Consider the following 24,018-nt stretch of genomic DNA (forward strand, 5'->3'; position numbering starts at 1 on the left):
CAAATATGGCCGGGATAGGAAATTGAACGGTAAATTTGGAAAGAAAATCTTAAGCCATATAACAGAAATTTCAGATTAGAAAAATAAAAGAATGAAACAAATGCAACTAAGCCTTTATTTATAAATAAGCCCTTCAAGTCTTTACAACGAGAGTTTCCTTCTCCTAAATTCAGACCATCTATCAAACATCAACCGAACGTGATTTATAAGATACCCTGCGCCGATTGTGATTGGTGTTATGTAGGCAAAACTGGCCGGTGTGTTGAAACTCGTAAGAAAGAAGATATCAGGAATGTCAAAACATGTACTAATGGTCAAACATTGCGAAACATGCGTGGTCATTCGACGATTGCATAGATTTTGATAATTCGATAGTGTCGTCGACAAAGGCTTTTTTCGCAATAGAAAAACTTTGGAGGCTTGGCACACCTCTGCAACGAAGCATGCTGGCAATAATTCTAAGCCGATTCCAAACCAGAATAGTATTCTTTTGTAAACAATAGTCACTTAATTTACACATTTTTACTTTCCTCTTGTTCTTCTTCTTATTTTTATCTCGCCTTTTCTTGCATATATTTTATCATTCTGCATTCCATTTTTATCCGTCGAAGGTTGTAGATTGACAGCCGAAAGGTCATGTTCTTTTTAAAAATTTTTAGCCAGCAAACATTTGTATCGTAATTTTGATTTCGTTAAAGTTGTTTAAAAACGCTCGACCGAGCAAGAGTCTTAACTTTCACATTCCATTGTGGCGAGAAGAATGAAGCTTCTGAGAAGAGGATGATAGACCGGCTAGAAGTCAGTGGAACTAAACCTTAGCATCTCTTTACCCGTGACCCGCGCTGATTAGACAGTCCCGATATCAACGGTCCACCACAGGCAGCGTGAACTTTTACCATTATTATTTCCTAATTTTCTAGTTTTAGTTAGTTTAAGTATTTAATTATTCTTTCAATTCATTTTTAAATTTTATTTTATTTCTAATGTTTTTTTTTTGCATATTTACTTTTTTTGTTTTTTTGTTTTTTTTTTACTATTTTTAACACTCCGCACTCCGCATTCCGCGTTTTTGGAACAGCCTTCAGATAACGCCTTGTCATAAAAATACACCGGTCATCACTTTTTTAAAATTAAAGTGCGGCATGTAATCTAACGTCTTTAAATGTCTTTGTTCTTGAGAAGCAAACACATAAATCGATAATTTCTTGATGTTTCTTTGAAGGGCGTAGAAAGAAAGTAATTAGATTAACAAATCTAATGTAAAAAATCATGAAGATAATTTAAAAAAGAAACAAAATAAATTGAGGGAAAATGTTCAACAATAAGCTGGCGAAGTTTCAGTCCATCGGTTGAGGGACTGCAAATTTGGAAGTTAAAAGGTTGGTCTATCTTCGCTAAATTTTCGATCGGAATAAAAACGAAAAGTTTTGTTTGTTTGTTTTTTGGTGGCGTCATCCTTGTAAAGCATTCTAACGCCTTAACGTCAATGTTAATTGACACCAGAAAGGGATCACCTTGCTCTAACAATAGGTGATTGGCAGGTAACGTGCGGCAGGACGAGCTCATGGCGGCAATTGTCTTTTCAGTTTACCTCATCTTCCGATATTGGTTAGTAAATTCACAATAATTATTATTGCTCTATGTCTAAAAACACCATCAAATCTCGTGTTACTAAATATAGTTTTCTTTCGCGTCACCAATTTTCATGGAGATGCTGGTTTATGCGAGTAAAATATGCCGAAAGTAAAGACAAAGTCCTGAGCACATTCCCAAAAACGGAACCACAGGCGAGAGCTCTGAGAGAAAGACAATACAGTGAAGTCACTTTTAAGTTAAACAGCGTAATTTCATTAGTTAAAAAAAAAAGTTTCACTAAAGCCAGTTATGTATTTCATTGACGCTTACTGAACAATTAAATGGTATTATTATATTTGTGATCATTTCTTGTTACAGTTGTGATCTTTACTACATTTGTGAGCAATTGTTATTAGACTTGTGATCTTTGTTACATTTGAGGCCGATTGTTATTACTCTTGTGACCTTTGTTGCATTTGACGCCGAATGTTATTACTCTTGTGACCTTTGTTATGTTTGTGACTAGTTATTACATTTGTGCCTTTCGCAGGAGTTGAGTAGAAAGTGCTCCTAATCCGTGTATTTGCTTACCAAACACAGGTTTGCATAGGGTGGCTACCCTTACAGCAGCCTGCCATTACATTTGCGCCTTCAACACCCCGCCTCGTCCCGCCCTTAGAGGCCAACGAACATTGTGGCGAAACCAGATTACTAGCGGTCTCCGCTTTGATACCTTAATAAATATGATATAAGAGACGGATAGGAAGAGCTGCCGGACCTTTAAGAACGCTAATGAGAATTAAAAAAAAAAAAAAAGAAAAACAGATCACGTTTACGTAAAACGTGCGACGCCCAACTCTTTAACTCTATTGGCATCTTCACAAAATTGTTTTGGGGTCGAATAAATAAAGCACTGCTGTCAGAGTTTATATATCATCCAAGGGAACAGTGTTCCACTTTTAACCCAAAACATTCACCTTAAAGATTGTCCTCACATTTTGAGGTTACATACTCCACTTTTAATCTGCTTGGATGACCTTTTCGACCAGTGCTACACAGGCTGAAACAATATTAGATTTACTAGTTTTAAAATACGCAAAGAAAGGTTGATTTCAATTAAAGGAAATGTTACATTGTAACAAAACAACGCATCTGTTATTGGCTGAGATTTCCGAACTAATAAGAAACTACACGTAAGGTGAAAATATCTTAATGTAACATATAAAAAGTAAATTAACTACCAAAAATAGGTCAATTGGGAGGAAATAATTTGAATATTGCCTCATTTTACTTACCGGATTCTATTGAAACGGAAGCTTGAAACTCCTGATGTATTTCTTCCGACACCTGTTTGTTTACCCGACGAGGATTTTTTTAATTTTTTCGCTTCATCACTGTAAGATGGGTGAGAACACTGGAGTTGAACTTCTGGTATGTGTTATTAATTCGTATCTGTGCTTTGGACATGCGGTAATTCTTTCCCTGTCTTCCTCTGATAGTGAATGCAATCCGGCGCGATGAGAATAACATCAGCCTCGTTAATCTGTGTCCCGAAGCCTTGACTTCGACTGACACCCAGATTAATTAAATAATCTGTTAAATCCTTTCTGCATAGTTTTAGAGGAATAACATAAAGCTCATTTGGCGCGTATGGTGTTGGACCGCACACACTGTCAACAGCTGAAAATGAGCAGCTCATTTCGCGTTTTACATTACGCTCAGGAGGAAGGGGGTGACTATTGTTTTCCGGTATTGATTTGTGACCGACTCGTCGCAGCCATTGTGACGTCACACAGCAACGAGTGAGCGCTTCGAGTGACCTATTTAGATTACGCCATTGAAGAAGGACGACAGAGGTTAACAAAGACAAAAAAATAGACCTAATATCGCTTTTGTTCGCTAACTGAGTGTAGGTGTCTACAGTTTGTTGTTGCTTTTTGTCTGTGTGCATAATCTGTTTTAGCTTTTGCGCGCTTAGTCGTGTATTCTTCTTGATATTTCTTGCGGGTAAGTGGCGGGACCGCCATCTTGAAAACCGGACCAGAAAAATCAACGTAAAACGTCCGCGTTTTCTCTCTGAAAAGTCCTACCAATAGTCTTGTTAATAGGAGGTTTTATGCATTTATGATATACGTTTAATCTGCGTGTCTCCCTGTGTCGATTGAACCGGCCGTTTCTCTCATCAATCCATTTGCGTGTTGTTTATTTCTTGATTTCCACCAAAATTTCCTTGCGATATGATCGGTTTATATCTGTTTTGGAGCACCTCTGTTGGTAGTTATCAGGCCTTTGAATTCAATTCTTGGTGTTTCGACTTTATTGGCCTTTTGTGTTGTAATTGTGTCCGCTGTACGGTGGAATTTGTTGGCTTTAATCGTAGAGCAGTTTTCTTTTCTTTTCCTTTTTTTTTTTTTTTTTTTGTTCTTTTTTTGTGTTGGCTTTTGATGTGAAGTTTATCTTCAAAGGGTAAATGTTTATCAGAATCCCTAAGTAATACGTAATACCTAGTGTGGCATTCTAAAAGGGAGTTTGTGCATTATGACATGCTTGTTCCTTCCTGTGGCATTCCCTGCAAAAAAAAAAGTGTCTTTAACAACCTGTTTTCAGTGGAATGCAACCTTTTACATGAAGAAAAGGGAAGTATTAGCTGATTATGACAGTAGTAGTATAGTTGCCAAATTACCCGATTGCAACCTCGTTTTTAATTTATAGAAAATTGCCGCCAATAAAAGTGTGAGAAAACATGATGTCACCTTTACGTCAACAGGTTGCTCAGGCGGCGAAACTGGTGGGTGGCCTCAGGGGTGGGAGAGAACACTCTTCGACGCCTGACACTTTTTGTGTATCTGAATCATGCAACAAAAAATGACGTCACATCCGGTAAAAAGGAGCGTTGAGCGGCAAAATCAAATTTGAACATGGCATAATCGTTCTCTTAGTAAGTAAAATTGTAATATTTTGCAATCGGCCGGATATTTTTAACGTTTTATTTGGCCACGATAAACAAAATTTTGTCTTGTTCCTCGTCATATCAGTTTGTTTGAAGGACAGGGTAATTATTTATTCAAAAACACGCTATTTTGAAGGCGTGTTTTTTACGAAATGTCGCCATTTCTTCCTCGCTGAATTCCACAGGAGTCATCGTTTGTGTGGAAATAATGAATTCTAGGTAAGTTGCACTCAATTCAAATATCCTATTCTCTTAGGTAGTCATTACACTAAGAAAAATGCACAATGACAGGTTTCTAGACATGGGGGAACCTTATTAACAGAAGCCCCTTTTTTAAAATTTACTGTTGCCAAACACTCGGAGTACTTGAGTGCTGTTAATCGTATCACTGCAAGAATAGACCCACACACATAACGCGCTTTGCAGAACTTTCTTACCGATCGACACAAACACAAACTCGTGTGTTTACTCATGACTCAAACTGATGCCATAAAATATGTTACGATTGGTTAAGAACCCCTTTAAAAAAAGCAAGAGGATTAGTTTTGACAGCGATTAAGTAATTTGGACATGTCGTGGTTTTTTCTCATTTATAATCAAATTTATTTTTCCGTTTCAACAGTGTTTGACGTCAGCAGCGCTAAGTTCCAATACCCCCCCCCCCAACTGAAGTCAAGCATGCACCTTTAATTTCTTCAAACCCTCTCATTTGCCCTGTTTGCAGACCAAGTTCCTCATCTAGTAATCCCTGTCATATTGGCAACCCATTTTGAAAGGTTACTAAAAAATTGTGTATTATATTTCAGTGTGCTTTCTCTTTGTAATCTTACATCAAGATATTTCAATCCCTAAGGAAACGAGAGAACACTAGCAATACTGACAATTTTCAGTAATTCATCACTTTCAATATGCTATCTAAACAAATTGTTCGTAAACAGTAGTGAAATTTCATGCCCCTACACCTAGCCATAAAAGAAGTCTGGGAACAGGCAATAGCAACAGTGACACTGCCAGGCTGGTGAATTTTACAAGCTAATGAACTCATGTCTAACAATGATGGGTGATGATGAAGCATGGTGCAGTGAAACTGAAGAATCAGACTGTGAGTGACAGTGATAGAGTCAGTGTCGTGAGAGTGATGCTAGTGTCTGTGAACTTGGACCAGATCAGCAAAGAAAAGGTTTTGTACTAGAAATTGACAGAGAGCAACAAGTTTGTGCTAAAAAACTGAAGAAGCTGGCTCAGACCAGTCTTAAAGCCAGCATCTACTTACAGTACTTGTCAAGAGTTCCTGACTTGTGTATGTGGGAAGGCTCTCTGTAATGACCTATATGGGGAGGCTCAGCTCACGATGAGTACCTTTTTCAGGCTTCAGGTATAAAATTAAGGATAGGGATTTCACAAGTTGAGGTGTATGAAAGGGTAGGAAAATCTTTCATTTAGGGATTCCATTCTTCTGGTTCTAAAATGTTGTTGAAAAGCTTTCATTTACTCTCCTCAGCCAGAATGAAGAGATTCTATAATATTATTTATTAACTTCTTTCCAAGGGAATAGAAAAGGGATGCAGTATTCTTAAATAAGTTTGTTAAAGGGGTACATTTACCCTTTTGCAATGTAAGGTCGACAAAAGAGGTGCCATTTCTATCAAAATGGTACAAATGTATACAAAAGGGTAAGGGGTAATGGACCTTGAGATAAGGCCTTTCCATTTAAAACTTTGTAGAATACCTCTCCCCCGCCCTCCCAGCTTGCGAAGCAAAGATGTTCAATTTTTTTTTTGTGTGAAAAAAGGCAATTATTAAAAAAACAAAACAGTGCCAAGAGATTAAGTGATTGTCAATGCAAGTTTCCGTTTGTATTTTGAATTAAAATGGGTATAACATGATCCTCAAGTATACTATGCAGCTTCACAGAAAGGCCCAAACTGATGATGAAAACATACGTTTTAACACTTAAAATTCTATTTCTGCCTCTTCCCTTGTACCTTGTGATCTTTGTAGGCAAATTCTGATAAGTCCCCACCCCCCCCCCCAAACAAAAAAATTCAAATTTTATATACAAATCACTTTTTTATCTTGAAAATGGTCTCAGAGACAACAAAACATTTTTATGGCTAGCTAAACTACTTATTAGGAAAATAAAAATGTTCAAGGAAAAAATGAACAGGAAGAAACAACAACAAATTAACTTTTTTTTTTTCAGAAGAGCTACTACTTGTATATTTTTTTAACTTACATGTAGGTCAACATAATTTGTTTTCACAATTTACCACAAAAGAAAACACCACAGAAAGGAGAACTATAGTTGTGGCATCTGAGCTACATTTTTAAATGGGAACATTTCCCATAAAAAAAATTTCCAAATTATATTCTTACCAGTACAACAACATACCAGGTATATTTTGCAGAGAAGTATACTTAATTAATAAAATTGATGTAGTGAAATTTTCTATTTAGTTTTTGTACACCTGATCTTACAGAGTGCAACCTTTGGTTTAACTGGTTCACTTTACCGTTAAGGAATAATGAAATAAATCACACCAGAGTGGCTTTGTATCTTTATTATAATTCTCATTATCAGTAGAGAAATCACACTTGTACACTGGTCCACTGATCAATACTCTTACGTGTATGTTAAACATGGGAAAGCAGGTTGCATCATCTAATCATAACATTGTATGCCTGTGTGGGGTGTATATGCCAGGAGGTAACCACCTAAGAAAAGACAAACATAAATTATGTCATTGTTTCAATGACTCACCCTAAGTGGGTATTATGCTCATTACCTGCGCCTTAATAAACAAGATATATTAAAGTATAATTTTTGCCTCTGCTTTAAACTTTTCAAACCTACAGTTTGTTTTCACTTTCAGAGAGGTTCTTAAATTCACAAGCACACCACCCACCCCCCTCAGCCCCGATTCCCACTCTCCCATAGCCAAGATCCCATTTCAACCCTCCAATAAGTCAGTAATTTTTTTTCTAATTTTGGTCTGACTTAGATTCATCTCCATTAAAAAATAAACTACAGTAGTTTAATCAAATTAATGCAGAGGCAAACATTGAACCAGAAAATACTATAATTTTGGTATGAACGATACCAAAGTATAACTTACATAATTAATATCACATCTTTTCTATTGTAATTTAAGACAGTGCAACTACTAATAGATTGACCACAAAAACCTAAAAACATGACTTTAGAAACACATGTAAGTGAGAATATTGCCAGTTTTGCTTTTGCCACCAACCACTCTGCTTTTAGAAAAAATACATGGAAGATAATGACAAAGCAATAACAAAACCAGCCAACCAACCTCTGGCAATTCAATAATCACACCAAACTCCCCTGCAAAATTCTCTTCAACACCTTACAGTACATGTAAATATCAGCAGCATAAATTCAACTCAATGATTTGGCATGCTACTATCATCAAATGTTTACCCCTTGATTCAGAATTTTTAGGAGTATCAAACAGAATTCCACTACAGATTACAAATGCCGTTTACCTTAACAAATATTTGCATTAATTCTGGAGATATTTAAGAGTCCCTGTCCATAAAAATGGAAAATAACTCGGCAAGGGTCGAAAATTCGATTTCGCTCATATTCTTGTGGTAGATAGGCTAGGGCATGACAAAAACTACTGGATAGTTTTTTTGGCAAAATATCCTTTTATTTCAAAGAAATTGGCAAATTACCAACTTCCGTTAAAATCGTCATTTGACGCACCATTTTCTTAAGCCAGTTTGAGAGCCTCGCATGCAAAACCACATCATTCTTCCGTCTTTAAAACACTCAAATATTTTTGTCCAATGTTTAAATGTGTACTGGGTTGGTTTTAGGGAATGTTGCGTTGTCTTTTTGGGTGCAAAATAATTAAATTTCGAAGACAGGTATTTCATTCACTTAAAAGTACCTCGTGAATATAATTGATTTTCACCATGTGCGAAACCTTCAAATGGATTAAGCTTCTGGTGGTTGAATCGCAGAAGGATGATCTACAGATTCCTGTAAAAATTTCTTTGGGCAAATGATTGTGAGCGACGCGAGAGCTTTCCAAAGTACGTCAAAAATGCAAATATTTGACCATCCGTCGTCAAATTTCAATTTACGGGTTAGACGTATATTTTAGCATGCGCCACATGACTTGACCAATGTTAAGTTGAAATAGACACAGAGCTGATAATTTCGAGATGTTCTAACTTCATTTGCTGTAAAGGCAGGTCCAAAGTCGATTTGACGTGTTTCTCTCACCATTCGTCGCACCTAAAGCAGAAGTTTGCTTTTGTTTACATAACGTCCGATGTACATCGCCAACTGTCAACTTATTTAATGGTCGAATACCATGAATCTGTGACCCTCTTTCGACACATATGATTACCACTGCATCTAAGTCAAAAACGGGTAAGTCATTTGTAGATAGTTGCTTGCTTTGCACTACACCAAAATATTACGTTTGATCATCATAGTTTGATGGCTTGAATCCTTGCTTGCAGCGGTTCCTTTTTCGTCACGCAATACTGTAATCCCATTTTAGGGGGTAGGGGTAGGACAATTTCTATCCTAATACATAAGGCTCCGTTAAGCTGGGTACCGCTGGGAGCACACAATCGTGTTGAGTAGGAAGAGATTAAATTAAGAAATGAGAAGAATGAATAGTTTACCATTGCCCCTGTTGATATCTTTTACTCGACCACCGCTACCTACATGGCCTGCGTAATACTGTAACGCTAAACTCATACCTAGGTCTTTTCGCGCTGGCTGTGCAATTATTTTTGATTTACATGTAATACAGTGGGCTACCCCCGGGGAAATGGGTGGTGACCGCTTACTATGGGGCTAGCCGCTTAAATAGAGGTGTACCCTGAATATTTAATTTTTCACTATCGGGTTATAAATTTCTTGGTGAACGTGGAGTCAATTCAAGACAATCATGATAGACGTGTATTTGAATTATCACTCGTCATGCACCTTCAATTTCGGACCGTTATCTACCATCGCCCTTTCCAAAACAAAGTGTTTAAATTTTGGGTGGCCGCTGAATTGTCTTTACCCCTATGATAGGGGTAAAGACAATAGTGAAACCCTTATCGGAACGACCAAATGGTGGCCGCGGAGGTAACCGGTCAATAGATGTTTTATTTACAATATTTTACTGACAATAATTTTGGACTGTATTGACAACAGTCCTCTATTTTCTGTTACAAACATACCGATGCCTCGCCACTAGGCAAACAAAATACGCCAAATAAAATGGCATGGCCAGGGCTATTTACTCGCGTAATTACTAATTAAATTTAGTCTGTTTTTCTCATGAATTAGACACGTTGTGATTTCCTATTTTCATTTCAGCTAGTTCTTGCTTCATTGATCTATAATTTGTTTCATGGCGATTTTTTTTAAAAATTCTAGTGAGTACTGGCACTAGTTTTATCAGCTGTTGTCTGAAACATCAAAGCGTACAACAAACGTGATTTGGACCGAGGCCACGTACACTATAGAATACGATTATATAAATATACACATATTATTATATATATGAACAAGCAGATGAACAATGATTAAATTGTTTCATTTATCCTGAGAGTGCTCTATACAAAATGGATCAAAATATGCAGCATATGCCGTGACAGCATTGCGTGACGAACAAATAACGGCTGTAAGATTGTGCTGCACCGACACGCTTATCAGCAATGGTCAGCAATCGATCAAACGCATTATTTTGGCGCAGTGCAAAGCAAGCAACTACCTACAAATGACTCAGCCATTTTAGATGCAGTGATGTTCATATGCGCAGAAAGATGGTCACAGATCCATGGTATTCGACGAATAATAGGTTGACAGTTGGCGATGTACATGGGACGTTAACCTTGTGTAAACAAAAGCAAACTTCTGCTTTATGTACGACGAATGGTGAGAGATCGACTAGAAACACGTCAAATCGGCTTTGGACCTGCCTTTTGCAACAAATAAGGTTAGAACATTTCGAAATTACCAGCTCTGTGTCTATTTCAACTTATTATAGGTCAAGTCATGTGGCGCTTGCTAAAATATACGTCTAACCCGTAAATTGAAATTTGACGACGGATGGTCAAATATTTGCATTTTTGACGTACTTTGAAAAGCTCTCGCGTCGCTCACAATCATTTGCCCAAAGAAATTTTTACAGGAATCTGTAGATCATCCTTCTGCGATTCAACCACCAGAAGCTTAATCCATTTGAAGGTTTCGCACATGGTGAAAATCAATTATATTCACGAAGTACTTTCAAGTGAATGGAATACATGTCTTCGAAATTTAATTATTTTGCACCCCAAAAAGACAACGCAACATTCCCTAAAACCAACCCAGTACACATTTAAACATTGGACAAAAATATTTGAGTGTTTTAAAGACGGAAGAATGATGTGGTTTTGCATGCGAGGCTCTCAAACTTGCTTAAGAAAATGATGCGTCAAATGACGATTTTAACGGAAGTTGGTAATTTGCCAATTTCTTTGAAATAAAAGGATATTTTGCCAAAAAAACTATCCAGTAGTTTTTGTCATGCCCTAGCCTATCTACCACAAGAATATGAGCGAAATCGAATTTTCGACCCTTGCCGCGAAATTAAGAATTTGTCTGATTTTTACAGGCAGGCACTCTTAAGTTTAAAATGTGTAAAATATATGCAAATGAGAGGACTGATGATGTCATACACCAAACCCAATATTACATCAAGTGCAGACCATATATACAGCAGAGATCATTGAAACTTGGTAGCCTTATAGTTCTACAGGCAACACACTAATATGGCTACAAAAATATGTTCCCAATTGGCAACTCAATCTTTTCCAGTCCCCTCTAACCCAATTTCAATAATGCAGTGATTTTCAGCTTAAAAAAAAACATTAATCAAGACCATGAGATGGCCAGAAAAGCCTAGAATATCAGGGAAGGTCTGAAATACAGTCTGTTGCCATGGTAACAAAACTGTTAAGCTCATATTATGTAGCACATCTGCAAATTGCATCGTAATAGCACTGTCCCCACTGGAGCCCATGGTTCAGTAGTTTACTTGGACAATAAATTTCATAACTTTCCTGGGGGAATGGATGATCTAAATGGTATGTGGGAGACTCCCAGAATATTTGCAAGAATGTATGACTATCTCTTCACAGGTATTTATTAATAAATAAATAAATAAATAAACAAATAAATAAATAAATAGACACTAACACTACTAACATGACTGAGTTTGGAAAATATATATATTTTTAGTTTATGATACTTTGAAAAATTCCCCTCTCCCATCTCACATGCTGATCTTCTTTAATTTGGTACTTGAAATTGATAACAAGGATGCTACACCTTGGTAACTCGTTGGCCAGGATATATTGCACAGTCTTCACATCAGATAATGGGTCTGTACATATTATTTATGTATTTATTAAACAGAGATCCCCCCATCCCATCCCTATGGAAATTCCAATTTTTATTAATACTTTTCTTTAAAAAGTTTGGCTTTTGAGACCCTCCCCATCCCTGGAATTTCCAATAATCTCCTTGGGGTGGGTATGGACATTTTCTAGAACCACACAATAAAACAAACAAACAAACTTTAAGATAAAATGTTGAAGTATAAGTCAGTGGGACATATATACATTGATCAACTTATAAAGACATGATTGATCATTGCAACGTACTATACACAACTTAAGCAAAGGTGAAATTATAGTCTGAAAAAAAAAAATAGGTGTGAACTGGATTCTAACCCATGACCTCTGTGATACCGGTGCAATAACTTAATTAATTAAAGTTCTATGCTACAACATACCAAACTGCTAATTTATTATGAGGTGACTCAGCTAAAGGAGAGTTGTCAAGAAATCAACTTTTTTGTGAATTCTAAGATCAATATGATTCTTCTAAATTTAAGATTATTATACCTAACAAAAGACATACAGTAGGACACTGCACTGTGTGCTCTCTCTACACACTCTTCCAGGCAGGATAGTAATACATATACATGTACTTTTTTTGTTTTGTTTGGAATATACTGTTACTGCATGGTCATACAAGAGGTACTAGTTGCTGCTGAGTAGTCTTAAAATAAGTGAACTAAGTGTGACAAAATATGATGTATACTAAATCTGCACCAGTTCAGTACAATTTAATACCAAATTTTAATCAGCCACAAAAAAAAAAAAAATTGTTGGCATCGGATATTACATGTACTTTAATTGTGAAGGCTTCTGGAGGGGTTATACTTTTATAAAGTACCTGGCAGCAAGTACTATTTTGATTTACTAAAGCAAGACTGTAGTACCTGCTAAGAAAATGTGTTTTGTACATCCCAGAAAAATTGGGTGGGGGTCAGTGCAGCCCTCTTCACAAAAGTTAAACTCTTAACCTATTTATGACCATAATCTGTGATTTTCCCTACTCCATTTATGACTGTTGCGACTGCTACAGTTGCCCTAAACATAAGTTTTGAAGGACTTTTGTTGATGGTCTTATCAATAATGATGAAAATTGAGGTAGCTTATTTTAAAAAACATGACAAATTAAAGACTAGAGGGCAAAAGCCTTACCCTAGAGTATTTATGACCAAAACGGCTGAATAACCATACCCTTTGGGGCTGCACAGCTATATATAGCACATAGAGGAGAGTTCCCCGCCCCCTACCGCTGGAGCAGGAATCAAAATATTATTGCCTTGATGACATAATATAGATAAAATCTCAAAATAATCAAGAGTTACATATATGCATGGGACTTCACTAACAAAATGATGCCTGTTCTTTGCTGTGAATTGTATATAAATTACTCCTACAATGTGCCAGAATTCTGTTAATCTGGTCACCAACAGGTCACAAAAATCTGACTGTATAATTAATAAATAAGAAAATGACCGACTGAGCTTTTGTTTGAGCCAGAATAGAGTGGCCATAATAACTAGGTGGCTGTGTTAACGGGGGTGGCTGTATGGTGAGGTACATTCCACAGTAGAGATAAAGATGACACTCTCAAACACCAGTACCCATAAAGATTTTGGACAGTATATTTCGCATAATCAGTTGGAAGAGGAAGAGGGAAAATGGAAATAAAATGGAATGGCTCTTGTGTACCAGAGACAACCCTTTCCCCGAGTTACCCTGGCGGAGCTAACTTTTCACTTATTTCTTTGCAAAATTCAACTAACCGTTTACACGAGGATGACGAACCAGACTTGGGTGCGAGACAATTCAGGTGGGCAAGTTGACTCGCCTTATGGCAGCTAAAGTAACCAACAACTTTTCTTTGAGTATACATAAACAGTTTAGTTCGCCTAGCTGGAACAACTCTCGGCATGGCGAGTGTCGCGTAATGCCTAGATTTAAGATTTAAAGCAGCAATTTGTATCAAAGAAGAGAAAATTAACTCAGCAAAACCCACTCTGATCAAATGAGTGAGGGAAACTTAAACAAAGAGGGATAGTTGCACATTTGATTATTCAATAAGAGTTACGAATAATCATGCAGGGTCAACTTTTACTCGGCCTACAGGGGCTACATTTTCTCATACAAACACTTGATAAAGTTGCCTCAGGGGGAGGGTTATCCCGGGTACCCGATCGCGAGACCATACAAATGGGACCTGTGTTGCCTCAAAGAACACCCCCACGATTTTCAAAGGGGAAGGTCCATAAACAGGACCTTAACTTAGGGCAGCTTCAATGGCAGATTCCCTCTGATGGCTTGGATTTGAATAATTGATTTAATTACTTTTAAAGAGGACTAGAACTTAAAAATCTTGCTCGAATTTCGATCCAGCGAGGTATAAGTTTCCATGCCGTGAATCAAGTTTTTACTGGGCGTTTTAAAAGCACTCACCAAAGAGAAAGAGACTGATGACCCCAAACTACCGATACATATGTACTGTATCCACTGAAAACAACAATCTTCAACGGGAGATGTAGGAATGTGGGATACTGACCTTCAGCATGCGATCCAGCTTGTCTCTTCTACCAATACACGTGAGCCAAGAGCAACAAAAGCTCTGGTGACAGCGACTTTCGGAGCTAAACGGCTTCTGTTAATTATGTTCCCGTAGTACACAGTGCAAACTATGGCCAGCAATACTTCATCCAGGTTGTTGTTCACATTATAGGCTATTGCACTTATTGTTATCACTAAATCACGAACAACAAGAACCAAAAGTTGGAACAACACCAGTTTTGCAAATGCGTAAAATTCGCCCGACGATGACGGAAGGCTCTCCGTTATTTTGCTTCAAAACAATAATAAACTTTTCTCTTTTCCCGAAATTTTTGCTTCAAAAGTCGAAGTAATGTGTCTGCAACATCCTTCCATACTCAATATAAAATGAAACGAAACTGATGGTTTACAAATAGAGGGAAATCATGAGTAATCGAAACGCCATTTTCTCGCTTTGTGAAGCGAGCCGCGAAGCGCAGTTTAAACCGGATGTGACGTCATTTTTTGCTGGATGATGCCTATACGAAAATTTCAGGAGTCTTCTGCCCCGCCCCTGGGTGGCCCGTATAGGTTAGGCTAAGTGGGCGGAAAATAAATGGTTCAAGATGGCCGCCGCGTATACCCCATACCCAATACCCTCTCGCTGGGTCTGACGTCACGGCAAGGGGGGATGCCCCCCCCAATAGGCTGAGGTCATGGAAAGGGAGATACCCTCTCTGATAAGAATATAAAAAGCTGATATAAGAAAATTCCTGACAGGCTTATTCTTATAAGGCGAACGATGGAACGATGGGTCGATATTCTTAAAGCAATTGAGCATTTTAATCCTTACCGCAATTACGTTCTATCTCTGATAAGAAATGTTACAACAGAATTTCTGTGGCCTTGTTATTAGACGCCTTTCCGTATGACATCATGTAAAGATCACATGAGAATTGTCTCTTCCCTTTTACGTTTTCCTCCACCGAAATTTATATGCTTCGTAAGTGTTTTTCACTTCCGGGATCAAATCGAAAGATTTCTCAGAAAAAAAACAATGAAAACGGGGTTAACTTGTGAGTAGAAGACACCGCTGGGGAAGAAGTCGCCTGTCATAAGACAGTCTGGTCTGTCAAGTTCGACACACATGAGGGGACAAATGGCTAGGACATTGATTTGTTTAAAAAGAAACCTTGTTATGGTTTGAAAACATACTTGGAGGCGTTTATGAATAAAGGCCCTGGTGTATTATTTTTATTTTATTTTATTTTTTTGAAAAACATTTCGTGTGGTGTGAGTGCGTTCCAAGAAAGGTATTAAGGTGCCTACCCAATGTCATTTTCTTGATTTACACCGAAGACAGCGTTGAGGATATATTATGAATATCCAAATGCAAGAACAGAAATTTTGCCGGTCGTTGGACCAGTTGATCCAAAACATCACCCAACTTATCAATACGTTGGTGTCCAACGTGGTTGAGAGGTCGCCGCAGTTATACATGAAAACCAAGCTTCCCTTGCTGAGTTGCACTGTTAGTTTATCCCAAGTAGTGGTGAAGATGCATCAAGCCTGGAAGCCATGGCAGAACCAGTATCTATTCCAGTAGAGATCGCTATTCCTTTGGAAGAACGGATCCACGATCAAGCCCCATTCCCATCACCACAGACAGTACATAAAGAAAACACAGTGTAGAAAAAAAAACAAGGATCCAAACATTCCTCTAGAAGACATTTCGCTCTTGGAAGGAAAGTGCTTGAAAGCAGCAGCTGTGCAATTGAAAACCGACGTCTTGCACTCCTTGGATTCGCTCTATGCCTTCTACCATTGTCAAAGGTGGTGTAACAGTCACATGTACCGTGTTTTCAAGGTATATAAGGCTCTCTTCAATGGGATGGCCTTACTAGTGGTGGCTGCTGGTGCGATTACCAGTTCCATATTCGCGAATACCATCTGTCCAAACCCCAAGGCGCGTGTGAACGAGTACCTGCTGTTACCAGCGAATCCCACTTGTTAACTCCTTCGAGTGGAAGTGTATGATGTTTAACAACGAACACCCAATACACTGAAAAATTTATAAAATGAAGTGTGTCGTTAGACGTTTGGTCAGATCATACAGATCAGATAGGGGTACAATAAAAGGGACGTTACTGATGTTGAACAGATAGCGGAAGAAGAAGAACACGGTGAGGATAACGAATATGAAGAACCAGAGAACAAATCAGAGGAGGAAGAAGATGACAAACCAGAGGAGGAAGAAGATGAAGAACCAAAGGGGGAAGAAGATAAGGAAGAAAATCCATGGGCGGCCATTGGAGATGAAGTCGAGGAGCGAAATGAAGGAAAACTTACCTATAATCTGGCTATCTGAAACATGGAATCACACTGCCAGTGATGAATCCACCAATGTTTTGCTTAGACACGCCCCCTTACTCCCGAGCCAGAGGGTGGTTACTTACAAATTTCTTTTTTTCTTTAATTTGGTAGAGAAAAATTCGTTGATAGTTCAGAAAATATTTCTAAGAGTCATAATATATAGATTTAGCCAAGCCTAAAAGCGGAGCTCGTCAGTTATTTTTTGGAATGTTGTTACTGATGAAAATAATCCAACATGAACATGTATGTGAAGTAAACTGCGAGCGATTTTATAGTTTCAGCCCGAACTAGGATTAGATCAGCAGATCGAGGTGTAAGATGGTGTGATGATGAAAACAGAGCCAAGATTTCAAGTATTTCAGGGGAGCCACCAATAATGTTGATCACATGACAGAACTGTCTTCTGTGCTTTTTGGTGGCATTTCCTGTTCTTTCTTATTGAGAAAGACAAGACATTGTTATTAATCATTATATTCTTTCTTAGTTAACAAGTGGGACTCCCGCACAAAAGAAGTTTACACAATTTTTTTGTGGTGGGGTATGACTGAAATACAGTGGTTACAATATACTCAGTCCCCAAATTGCTACTAAATGAAATCTCACAAAAATACCAAAGTAGTATACACATGTAAAAAGTTAAAAAGTTTTGTTTTCTAACTTGATCCCCAAAGATAGTTAGCTATCTTCATTTTTGTATGGCGTCTCCTCCTGCTGAAAGGGTTTGCACCATCTCTTAAAGTATAAATATAAGCAAAATCACTCTGGCATGAACGATAAATATGATATTTTGCTGTTGATCATGAATACTTGCATAGGCTTCTGATAATAATTTTATTATTCAATTCCAATGCAATTTGTTCTTTTTCTCGACTGAGATTGTGGACTACAGGAGCTGTTATTGGGTTCCATTAATTAATTTTGCTCATAATGATTAAATTATACCAAGAATTACAAGTACATGTAAGCTATACGTAAGTTATATTATGTACGTGTATTTTGTCTGCACTTCACAACCAAACACACTCAAAGATTATGAGGCATAGGTACATTTGTCAGAAAAAGCCAGCATATCAAAGATATGTTTTGATTGACACATCAATTAAAGATAATTTACAGCAAAATGGATAAACAATACATCAATATCCTGCATGCACCAAAGCTGGACATGCGGTTATAAGGCAATCACGTAACCAACTGATTGAAATAATTTATAAGTTAGAGAACACTATTCGTACAACACTAGGGAACAAATTAACCTTATTGGATGTTGCGAATGGCAAGGCTGTCGGTAGAATGTCACAAATTTCTCAACTCTTTCTTTCTACAAAAATACTAATCCTGCAACTTTGCTTAAGACCCAGTTCTCCATTTCGTGTTGGCAAAATATTAATTTATGCCATGCCCAATGCAGGTTATCACAAAATTGATTTAAGAGCAACATAAACCAAGCACAATAAATATCATTTTTAAGCCAAAAAAGCAATTATTTAAATAAACCATGAGATGATGAGTAAATTATCTCTAGGAAAAACTGATTAATTTAAGAGACACTTTAAATAATTAGTTAATACATGTATCATAGGTGTTTCTTAATAATGTAATACAGTTTATCTGTCACAATGTTGCAGCTACAGCTGTATGATATTACTACACACAGTATGGGTTGCAGAACACAACTTCCAAGTCAGTTTGTTCAATGAACTTAGTGCAGAAATTATTATGGCATCAAGTCGTCTGTGAATATAGAGAAACCAAAAAAAGCATTACAGTCTTAAGTAATAAATTATTGAACTCTTTTACATGTATGTACAATGTATGTTCCATTAATATTGGGGATCTCTCAGAAGCTGCATCTATGATGATTTAATTTGCTCCCAGTGCATTTTTTTATGGAACTTTTAACACATTAATATTTCTGTCATGACAGTGGTCTCTGTGTTCTACAACAATTAGTACATAAGAAAAATACACTCAGTAAGATATTGTTTACAATAAAAATCAATCCCTATAAGCAATCATAAGGACCTTGAATTTATATTTCTTTAGAAATATCTCACCTGGCCATGGTTGCTTTGAAAATCTTTGATGTTTTAATCCAGGTTGCCCATGTGTACACTGTTCGTATATTGACTGACAGGAACAGGGATGTAATCATACTGTATATAACTGCTACTTGAACACCACTAAACATACAAAGACATATCAATTATAATTTATAACCAACAGAGGACATTCCTTTCATTGATATACAGTGCACTTCATTGCTAGTTGTTTACTGAGTGTCTACAGCAGTGAATCAAATGCTAGGGGGATGGTACCAAAGCTTTCACAGTGGCAGGCTCTGTCCTGAAATGCAAAGCAAACATATATAACTGTTATGAACTTGGCAACTTGCTTTTGAGCGCACATGCAATTTGCTTTAAACAAGAAACTGGAACATTGCAGTACACCAATGTGCATGTAGTCCCAATCAAAGGGCCATCCAGGCTGTTTGGTTGTACATATAACTTAAAATCAGACTTTGTCAGGATAAATACTGATGTTCTTGCTGACTTAGTCTGAGTGTGCAGTTCCAGGAGATATTCACATGCAATACCCATTCATGGCCAGTTATTAGAAATTCCAAAGTAACAGGTGGAGGGAGCTCTTAAAGAAAAAAACCTCCATGTGGGGTATGGGTCTTTTCTTGAAGAAAACAATGTCTGAGAAATCATTAATTACAAAATATGCTTTAAGAAATATCTTACCTGGTAAGGCCAACTTTCAGAAAGTTTTGTAATCTAGACTGGCTGGCCAGTTCATACATTTGACAAGTTGACACCGGGTATGTTTGTAAATTTGTGCGCTTCAACATCACATTACAATGTACATGTAGTAGCGTTGGTCAACTGAAAACAGCATAATTTGGTTAATTAATTTACACTGTACAATATTTGGTTATATATTGGTGTATATCGTTGCACACCAACAGATGACTATTAAAATTAGTTTACAGAACATATTGGCAGCTAAATCATAACAAGTGAAAAATCGAGCATGAGCCATTTACATGTACATGTAACAGCCCTCACCCCAGAACTGTCATAGATATAATATATTTTCAAACTTGCTGAAATTTCAGATTATTCAATATTAACATGCACGTACATCTTTAACAGTGTGTTTGCTTTACATTCACTTTACACACAACCGGTATCCACCATAGGCAGACTTTTAAGTTTGCCTTTGAAAATAAATTGCGTCAACTAATGCATCTTTCATTACTTATTCTTGTGATGAAATGACACAAAATCCAAGTACAAGAAGTCATAAGCATAAAACTAACTTAACTACCTGGTAATGCTTACAGCACCTCGCACTGTCTGCATATGCCGTCCATAAACTGGTACTGCCTGGACAATACTAATTATTTTTCTGATCACATCTTTTAAAATGTCACTGTTATATAATTTGTCCTGAAAAGGCAAATGCATGAAATGTTATGCCTTTGGCACTAACCACATACCTTTACATGATGTACAATGTACACCAAGTCATGATCGACATTCACAATTCTTTTTACTTTCATAGTAACTTTTTTTGTAACTTTTTGCAGTGTCATTTTCCCTCACTTGAAGACAGGACTTCCACATTAGGTGGTAATTCTCTATGAATTCACAGGGAGTGATAACAATTAAATGGTGACTAAGTTTAGCAAAGGAGGCATTCAAATGTCAGATTTTAACGTTAACTTTCATCGACGAGCAAAAAAGTAAAGCACAACAAAGAAAACAGTCAGTGACATTTGGTTAATAAGTTAGTCAATCAAAAAATTTGTGTGAAGAAGAGAGCAGAGAGAGAGCGGAGCGAGGAATGCACTCTCACCAACTAAATTTTGAATGTACATATGTAAAAGTTATTTTTATTACCGAGAAATGGTCAGGGGAAGGACTTCTATGCCCTAAATTTTTTCTACGTATGTAAATGTCATTTTCACTGTTCAAGTTACCGAGTACAGCTCTTAGCATTTTTTTTTTTAATTAGTACTATCTCACTTTTATGGAACATTTCCATAAGTGTAAATACCACACTGGGGAATAACATCTCATTAGGAAAATAGGGTCCATGTACTCCCAACCAAAAGCAGTGGCACTAATAAAATGAAATAGCAAATCAAAATCGAAGTAGAGCTTTATTTGCCGACTGGGTTTACATGCATAATCGTCTACTCGACATTTCGACTACAAGCATTTCACCAAACCGAACTAACTGGACAACAACAAAATATAACAAGGAAATCTACATTATAAACACAATATGCATATCATTACAGCTGAGTATCAAACAGCAAATCCCTTCTCAATGAAGGATGACGGAGTGAAAGAAAGGATGAAGAAAATTCGTTTAAGCTTGCAGTGTTAAAGTTTAACAATTATTCACGCTTAAGCATAGATTTGAATATCACAGTGTGTATTTTTGCCGACGGCTTAATTTAACTTTGCAGTCATTCTACCGGCGGTAGCTTTACCGGTCTTCAACCAAATTAACCTGGAAATTCCCCCCAAGCATTTCGTCAAACCGAATAAATTGAACTAACAAAACGAGGAAATACTTTGTAATCACAAGATGTAAATATTCACATAGGAACGTCAAAAGTAAATTTAGCAAATCCTGTTCGCTTCGGCTTAAAATGGTTTGTTGACCTATCTTGGTTTAAGAAATTTTTGTGGTCTAGGAAGCGGTTGTGCCAACTAACACAGAGAAAACTTCAAAACTCGCCCGGTAGTGTTTACAAATACAGTTTTTTTTTAAACGTGACGACGAAACTCGAGACAAAACTTTATTTGTTTACAATATGCAACTTACAACAACCTCCACAAAGCCACTCACGTGTTATTGTTATGAGCGAAATTAAACCTATGTAATTTACAAAATGCCTCACAGCGTGGCTTCAAATAAGGAAGACTTTAAAAAAGGATTCCTATTGAAAATAAGCTTATCTCGCCGAGGCAACTTCATAATTTCCATAGCAAACGCCACAACAAACGTCGCTTACCTCAAGTTGGCAATTCACTTCGGCCAGTGCAAATCTTCCAGGCAGAAACTTGCTGCAAAAGTTGTGAAGACTGAACGGAACTGATCTAATCTTTTCGATAGATCAACGAATCAACCACTTTCTTCCGCTGTGTTTTCTGTTTTGCACTAAACACACAGTTCCCTAGTTCGTCACCTGATTTTAATCATGTGACCTTTCTTGCTCGGCTGCACAGCATCTCGACGCGCGAATTAATTGAGCAGTTCTATAGCTGTCGGGTATTTCGTCTCCTTTCTATAGTACTCGTTAGCTTTGCTTCACGGCATTGTTCCGTATTATTTCATCCCCTTTCTCTAGTCCTTGACTCGCTATAATTAACGGCAGTGTTCAGTACTGTTTCGCCTCCTTCCCCAGCGCTGGCCCGCTCTCTTTCACGATCTTCTTCGCTACTTCTTTGCTACTTCTTTGCCTGTAAACTACAGCTGCAAACTACAGCTCACGGCCAGCTTTTTCACAGTTAAAAGGTGTCTCCGACACTATTTTAAACTCATATGAGAATCACCAACCACAGACGACACAAATTTCCTCCATCACTAACGCTCCTTTCATTCAAAACTCGCATCGAATAGCCTCCAGGTTAACTGCAACCACAAGTTTTCCCAGCGTATCGTAACAAGCTGGACCGGTCACGTGCGTATGATTAGCCAATCAAATCCACTCAGATGCTTGAGAAAAAAATAAGTGTTTTTTATCATTTTTCCTCAGAATGAAAACTTCGAACTCTTGCATTGTTCTCTGTCCAACACTTAAATCAACGCATAAATGAACACCGTTATTCAGCCATCGGAAAACACCTTGAAACACAGCAAGAGAACAACAAAACAGAGACTAGCCACCTTTTCAAAGTTCTGAGGAAATGTAACAGCAAATTCGATTGCTAAGTCTACGAGATGCCGTACGTAAAGGATCGACATCAAGCGCTCTCTTAACACGGAAACCGACTCCATTCGCGCCAAACTGTTTACGTAACACTTTCGCACGCGTTTTTCTGTATTGCGTTTCCTACCTTGAGAATTATACGCATAGGACCCGCAAATATTTTATGTATTGCTCATATTTTATATACTCTAAGTACACGTTATACTTTTTCACTTTTTACCTTGACAATGGAAACCGAAACCTTGTTTGTTGTTTCAATGTGTTTTACAAATCTTTTAGCGTTAAACTTCCTGTTCTACTTGATAGCAAAAATCACAAGCGAACTTAGGATCCACTTTGTTAAACTAGAATTTTTGCGGAAAAGTTTAGCCCAGATAATAGTAAGGATTTGGCGTGTTTGAAATGCTCACATCGTAAAAAAACGATGTCACATCTAAAATATGCTATTCTGCTGTCCAACTAACTATTTTGGCAGATCTTTTTGTAAATCAAGGCTAAATATCGCAGAAAGTGGGAATAAAGTGATATTCTTCGCTAAAAATTTTGGCGGGAAATGATTCTGGCTAATGATTTTTTGGGGGACTTTGCAAGACCAGTTACTCCGACTAAACTCAAATTTTTAACAATTTTAACTAAACTTGATAGTGATGGCAGTGTAAAAGACTGTGAAAAAAAAAATATATCTTTTCTATAGAAATAAAATACCGCACTTTTGAAAAACGAGTCGCTGAAAATGGCTAAAATTGAGTCACGCCTATTAACGATTCAGCCGCGATAGATGGCACCACAAGAATAGCGTAGGATTAAAGCGAAAAATCTCAAATATATCTCAGTTAACCAATAAGGGGACAAATATTATCGCAAAAAATAAGACTTTCTGGATTTGTAAGAGGTATCATTTAGCCTCACCTAAAGTTGCCGGAAATTTCGGCCATTTTAGACCGCTTGCGAGGCCAAAATTATGATGTGGTGATATCTCAAAGAAAAACGAACACCTACATCGTTAAGTGCCATGGTTGTTAATCTTTTCGGATAGCTTTTATACTCTGAAAATTAAGATGGAGATAAACAGCCGACCTCAATCTTTTCCTGCTGCCCGGTTTTCTGTGACAATGACACTTAACTGAGATACGAAACTTCATATTTTCAACTAACGCCATTTTCGTCTATAGGAGTACGTTATATGTAATTAGCAAGACGAAAGTCATATTTTGAATACAATTTG

At 37.3% G+C, this 24,018-nt stretch overlaps 1 protein-coding gene and 1 long non-coding RNA gene across 4 annotated transcripts; both read right to left on the reverse strand.

The window, feature by feature from the left end:
- Positions 1-7,071: 7,071 nt before the first annotated feature.
- Positions 7,072-15,147, reverse strand: LOC149105371 (uncharacterized). The gene is made up of 2 exons (XR_016201464.1): positions 14,487-15,147; positions 7,072-7,240 (listed from the first exon to the last, which is right to left on the reverse strand). It is a non-coding gene; the product is annotated as an uncharacterized LOC149105371 (long non-coding RNA).
- Positions 15,148-17,652: 2,505 nt separating this feature from the next.
- On the reverse strand, positions 17,653-22,083 carry LOC149105372 (uncharacterized). Of its 3 annotated transcripts, XM_089271613.1 has the most exons (5): positions 21,876-22,079; positions 20,174-20,295; positions 19,588-19,728; positions 18,898-19,023; positions 17,653-18,574 (listed from the first exon to the last, which is right to left on the reverse strand). In XM_089271613.1, the coding sequence occupies exons 3-5, from the start codon at positions 19,692-19,694 to the stop codon at positions 18,469-18,471; spliced, it is 339 nt and encodes a 112-aa protein (XP_089127739.1). In that variant the 5' UTR covers positions 19,695-19,728; positions 20,174-20,295; positions 21,876-22,079; the 3' UTR covers positions 17,653-18,468. The 3 variants fall into 3 exon arrangements, 2 of the variants coding, with proteins under 2 accessions (XP_089127739.1, XP_089127740.1); XR_016201521.1 differs by having other exon boundaries at positions 17,653-18,970; positions 21,876-22,083; XM_089271614.1 differs by lacking the exons at positions 20,174-20,295; positions 21,876-22,079 and having other exon boundaries at positions 19,588-20,162.
- Between the last annotated feature and the right edge of the window lie 1,935 nt (positions 22,084-24,018).

This window comes from Orbicella faveolata, unplaced genomic scaffold, assembly GCF_042242905.1.
Source record: "Orbicella faveolata isolate gen_17 unplaced genomic scaffold, um_ofav_v1 contig_34, whole genome shotgun sequence".
NCBI classification, from domain to species: domain Eukaryota; kingdom Metazoa; phylum Cnidaria; class Anthozoa; order Scleractinia; family Merulinidae; genus Orbicella; species Orbicella faveolata.

Excerpts from the sequence above, each read along its gene's own strand:
- LOC149105372 (XM_089271613.1), bottom strand. The coding sequence starts at position 19,694 with ATGTTGAAGCGCACAAATTTACAAACATACCCGGTGTCAACTTGTCAA. Across the intron at positions 19,024-19,587 it reads CTGAAAGTTGGCCTTACCAG|TGGTGTTCAAGTAGCAGTTA; the intron begins GTAAGATATTTC and ends TTGTATGTTTAG. Across the intron at positions 18,575-18,897 it reads TTCAAAGCAACCATGGCCAG|ACGACTTGATGCCATAATAA; the intron begins GTGAGATATTTC and ends CTATATTCACAG.